At 43.0% G+C, this 5918-nt stretch overlaps 1 protein-coding gene across 1 annotated transcript; it reads right to left on the reverse strand.

Moving 5' to 3' along the window:
* Positions 1-1124: 1124 nt before the first annotated feature.
* On the reverse strand, positions 1125-5494 carry DYNLT1 (dynein light chain Tctex-type 1). Its single transcript, XM_084283499.1, has 5 exons — positions 5440-5494; positions 3254-3295; positions 1944-2067; positions 1681-1758; positions 1125-1389 (listed from the first exon to the last, which is right to left on the reverse strand). The coding sequence occupies exons 1-5, from the start codon at positions 5464-5466 to the stop codon at positions 1319-1321; spliced, it is 342 nt and encodes a 113-aa protein (XP_084139625.1). The 5' UTR covers positions 5467-5494; the 3' UTR covers positions 1125-1318.
* Between the last annotated feature and the right edge of the window lie 424 nt (positions 5495-5918).

Consider the following 5918-nt stretch of genomic DNA (forward strand, 5'->3'; position numbering starts at 1 on the left):
ATTGTGCTCAAGACAGACTCTTAAGAAAGCGATTATAATTGAGTATGAACCCATTAATGGCAGCGGTTTTATGTACATGTAGTATGTGCTTTAAAAATGCAGTTGCAATTCCTAGGGCTGGCGAAGAATAGGAAGGAAGCATAGGGCTCCATGCAGTAAGGAAGAGCTAGTCCATCAGACCTGCGGAACTAATATGGGGGAGAAATGGAAAGGTGTTTCCAGCTAGAAAAGGTTTTGATCGGTTATCTCTGAGCCAAAACACAACCTTGAATCCATAACCACCTAGTTTTTGCCCATTTTTTTTTTTGCTTATGCCAGTAATAACCTTTGTGTTACTGTAAAAATTTTAGAGGTTTGTAAATATGTAAAATTAAGATAAAATATGGAATATTTGTGTACCAAAATGGTATAAAATGTGTAAGATAAATGCTCTGTTTAATGAGAAGCTGTAAATTAAATGCTGCTTTGAAAAAGTGTGCATGGGGACGTGTTAAATATTCTGTCTAGAAATTGTGTTAATGATAGCAAATTGTCCATTATGTTGGAAAACATCATCCTAGTATGGAATATGAAGCAAAACAAGTATTTCAAGCAAAAGTTGAGTACTGGGTTTCTTGAAGACTTCGTGTGCATAAGCATTGTTAAATACTCAGAATAAAGTTTTATATCTTTATATCGTATCTTGGTTTTATTTCCCTTCTTGTGAATGACTACCACTTAAACACATTTTTACTTATAGTATTTTCTTATCCAAGTAACCCAGTTTGAACATGTATAGGGATTGAATCTAGGAGGCTGTGTCAGCACAGAGTCACCAGAGAATTGGGGTGGGTGAGTGTTTTTTATTGCCTGGGCCTGAAGAGGGAAGGACTGCTTGCTACTATTCCCAAGAAACATGCTAGCCAGCTTACGAAGGGGAACTGGAACTCTTAAAAAATTTCAGAAGGGTTAAGTTCAAACAAGTCACACCAATGGTTATGAATTTCAATAATTTAATGCTAACCAAGAGTACAAAGTGTGAAAGTCAGTGTCTTATTTATATTGGTCTTAAAAAAGAAATCTAGAGAAAGTGTTTACACTGCAGCAGATTTCAGATTTAGCACCTTAAAGAGAAGTTCTTGAAGTGTTAAGACAGCGTGGCGACACTGGTACGATACCAAGTACAAACATAAACCATGTAACAGCATGTTTTCACATTTGAAAAAAGTTACGTAAAAAGTATATTAAAACCAGTTGTTCAGTGCATTCACAGTTTGAGCTGAGATGGAATCAAGTGCTGGAGTAGAAAAGAGTTGAGGGATGACCGATTCCAAGGCAATCATATTGCAAGTCCGAAGGCACTGACAATACAATACATGGTCTTATTCTCCCATCTCACAGTACAAGTTCCTACAAAGACAAAAAAAAAAAAAGTTTCAGAGACAGGAGACACTTACAGTGATTAATATGAAAATGCATGCTCTTGTATGCAGATTTGTTTAAGAATCTCAAGATTGTAGCTTGCACAACAGCAAAGCGTTTCATGTATTAGGAGAGTTAGCATCACAGCCACATGGAAAAAAGGCCATGCTGTATGCTACTGCTCCAGAACAATAGCACTCTGAAAACTGACACGGCCTAGTCTCCAGGGGACTGGCGTTAACATTGTAAGTTGAAGCATCCAACAGTTTTGCTCCTTACCATCACTGGAGTTGTCCCAGAAGCAAGAGCTCGCTGTATGTAGCCCAGCACCATTCTTTTGCATAATCACACAGGTCACTGTTTGTCAGCAGAGAAGCTTTTATTAGTTTATTGTTATCATCAGTTACCATCTAGCTACATTTATGCTTAGCACAGTACATACGTGCTTGTGAGTAGTTAATAGCCATGGTTCTAGCTAAGCAGTGTTGTTGTTAAATTCTTAGCTGTCTACCCACTTAAACAGAAAACAAAGTAGAGCTCACCGATATACTTGAAGGGTTTCCCCAGCTTCGTGAGTTGGCTTAGAGTTTGTTCCACCACGCTTGTTGTCCACTGGTTCACTTTGCTGTGCTGGTAGGCATTGCCACCGATGGCACTTTCTATGGCCTGTTGGTGACAAACACAAAATAAGCCCCGTTGTTGTCACTCCACGAGGATCCCGTTTATCCATCTGAACACTGAGGATGAGACATGGTACTCGTAGAAAATATCCTAAATACTACTTGTCCGTACAGATTGCTGGAACTGTTTTCAAATGTTACAGATCTTGTAGTTCAGAGTTTGAGCCAGGCACAGAAGGTACAACAATATATTCCTTCCTCTTCTCACTTTGTGGTATCTCGATTCTTCCTTTCTAATTCCTATCCTAATGTCCTGGAGCCAGACTTATGAAAAGGGTCTTGCATTTAAACAGTCTGGAAGAGACTGAAAAAAATGCACAGAATGATGGCCCATCCACACATATTCTGCTTTGGAAATGGTCTTCAGATTTTGCAGAAATCATTTTTGGAAAACAAAATCAAAACAAAAATACCCATGTAATTACTGGCTACTACCAGAACAGAAGCCTTTAGCCAAACAGTCCATTTTCCTAATGAGGAGAGTTCCCTTTTAAGGCACAAAAGTACATTAAAGTTGCAGGTTTTTTCATTGATATATTTTTTCTTCCAGAAATTGTTTAAAAAATAACCACAAAATTATTTCAGATTCAGAAGGGACAGGAACAGGTATTAGAGCACACCTAGACAATTTACAGGAAGTCTGATCTTTTGGTTGTTTTGCAACATGTTAAAAAAAAAGGTGCTTGTCTGCTCTAGGAGAGGAACTCTAGATGCAAAACCCAAACCTCTCTAGAAAATTTGTGGACAGGAAATTCAGGTTTTGTGACAACCAGAAGAGTTGTTTCAAACAACTTGTTTAAGAGGAAAAGCATCTCAGAAGACCACAGTAACATGCATATGCAGACAGTTCGTAGAGAACACAGGTTTTATGCTTTGGTAACATGCAATCTGTACAGGCTTTAGCATACAACAGCTGCCTAGAAGTAGGCATATACTGCAGAGAGGAGCAGGGGAAATTATTTCAATCATCTTCTGGGTTTGTAATACACATCACAACCACAGCTAGGTATCATTTCCACTTAAAGGGTGCACAGTGGTTAAATTAATCAATGATTACCTACACTTCCATAATAACCTGCCTCTAACTAGTCACCAGATTTTGTTGAATGCTTTTTTAGCACACAGCACACAACATACCATCCTTTCACACCAAAGTGAGAATGTTAGTTTACCTCCTTAATGATGTTACTGACTTCATCAACGACAAAGGAAGTCTACAAAGAAGCAAAATTGTAAATCATCAGTGAACGCATTCTGCCATTTACACAGTTCAAGCTTTGTAAAGAAAATAGACTTCAAGCTTAATTCATGCTTGATAGGTTGATTGCAAGTCAGATGATGCCTACTCTTCCTTTTTTGCTCATAACTTAACCATACTTACCTGAATCCAGTCAAGTGAACGTTCTTAACAAAATAATGGAAAGTAACAGACGAAGTAACGCCGGCTGGACTTCTAAGTCAAAGTTTTCCAATTTTAACTAGAAAGTACTTTAAAATAATACGTATAGCATTTCCATACACGTATAAGCCCATCTTACAATAAGCATTAATGCCTATGGTTCACTGACCGGGCTGCAGAGATAACCTCAGTGCACAGACACGGCTCACGGTTAAGTGAAACCCACATCTTCAGGGCAGTGATGTGGACAAAGCATCGATTCCCAGCTCAAGGAAAAGCTGTCACTACAATTTCAGCTGGGATACAAAGAAAACTGCTTGAAAAGAGGGGGAAATCTAGCTTCTGCATTTCCTACCACCTTCATCATTCTCTCGGGCTTCAGGCAGCAGAGATGAAGCAAGGGGAAGTTGCACAGGGAAGGCCCCAGCATTTTACTGACCTTAAAACTGGTACCTGTTCTCCCGCACGGTTAGGATACCTTTCTGTTCTAGTCCCTCAGCTGCTACCATGCCCTTTGTTGGCTCTCAAATGCTGGCAGCAGCACAGCCAGGCAGCCAGCCTCCTGCCCTGGTCACAACAGCATGGGGGCGCGGTGACACTGGGCACGGCAGCTCTGCCACAAAGTCCCGCTGACGCTCGTGCGCGCCCAGGCTTTTACTTCTGACTTCTCTTTTTTGACCAAGCTCTCGCTTGAAGGTCTCGCAGCTTCTCTAGCTGGCAATCACGAATAAAAGCACAATTAGGGTGTTCAGGGATGACACATCTATACCTACTCAGGCCTTGGTCAGATGGTGAACTCTCTAGACAGCTTCAGAGATGCTCGACTTCAGAAAGATGCAAGCAGCTGAGTATTCTCCATGACAAAGGCAGCAACATGCCAAGGGAGAAGGGCAGGCAACGCCTTTTTAATAACTGTTCAGAGGCACTGACCTGCTAGCACACCTCAAAGCTTTCATATACTGCATAGCAAATTTGCTTTTATTTTCAGCTTCTTGACTTTGATTTAATAATTTGCATTCATTTTCACACTACTTAATTTTACAGGTGCTTACACGTTAAGGAGCATCACTGTATTTACCCAAATAAGAGCTAGATTTATCACTGTATACTTTCCCACAGAGCAGAAACTGAGAACATGCATGCCAGACGCTGGCAGACATGCAGCATGCTGCCAGGCCAGATGACAAGCTGTATGCGTTTTTTCTCCACGAAGTCTAGAACTTTGCTCTGAAATGCCTGAGTAAGCAAACATAATTCAGTTTGGTTTGATGAATTAAATTCAGACCACATTCCCAAGAGTATTTAGTTCTGGTTTTTCTATCAAAAAAGTGGGAAAGGGAGAGACATAAATAAATTTCAGAATTTGGTTCGGGGGGCTCTGCTACTTCCCACAACCATCCCCTTGTTTAGGATGAAAACATACATGGGATTAAATACGTGAGGCACTGAGCCCTGATATGCAGCACTGCGATTTGTGTGTCGTGAATAAGGTGCCAAACAATACAAGTGCTCCACCTTTTAACAAGACAATCCAAATATTTTTTTTTCTTTCAAAAATAAAAGGGAAGAGCACAGAAGCTTGGTGATTTGAGCCACCCCTCCGTTCCCAACACCGTGTTTGGAAAGGGTGTTCCCGGGCAACAAGCGCCAACTGCAAGGCGGGTTTTTTTTTTTTCCGTAATCCTGAACACTTCTCTAAAAACAGGTATCACAATGATGTTCGAATTGTTAATTATCTCTTATTAACGCAGCCGCACGACACAGGCCAGGCCCACGGCTGCTTCGCTATCGCCCACCGCAGCGAGGCAAAGGCCCCCCTGCGGCAGCAGCAGCACCCCCGGCACGGCACGGCACGGCCCCGGCTTTGTCTCAGCCTGCGCCACCGCCACCGGCAGGGCTCCACACCCCGCCATCCCCCCGGCACCCCGCACCGGGGCCGGAGCCCCCCTGGGCCGTTACCTCGTCCCCCGCCTGGAAGTCGTCCATGGCCCCTCCGCTCCGCTCCGCTCCGCTCCCCGCCTCCCGGGCCGCGCCCAAGATGGCGCCGTCCCCATAGCGACGGCCCGGGGGTGGTGGGCGCCGCCATGGCGCTGCCCCGGGGGCTGAGGCGCCCAGCGCCGCCCTGGTGTTCAGGCAGCTGGGTTGTGGCGGTGTCCTGGGAGCTGCTGGGTGGAGGGGGCAGAGGGAGGGACCTGGTGGGTTTGAAAGCAAACCTTGAAAGGAAGGGCTGCGGTCATCGTGTGCGTCCACAAACTGGAATAAAAAAACAGGGAAAGGCATAAAGAGTCTGTGTGTTCTTACAGCTCCAAGCCACTCTCTGTCTCACTCTTATTTTTTTTTAACATCCCGAATCGAAATTTGGGCAATGGAATTAAAGGGTACCCTTTTTACAGTTTATTTTTAGAGTTTATGGACTTGCGTGTATGCAATTTTTACAC

Source organism: Netta rufina (genome assembly GCF_964035555.1).
Source record: "Netta rufina genome assembly, chromosome: 3".
Classification (NCBI taxonomy): Eukaryota; Metazoa; Chordata; class Aves; order Anseriformes; family Anatidae; genus Netta; species Netta rufina.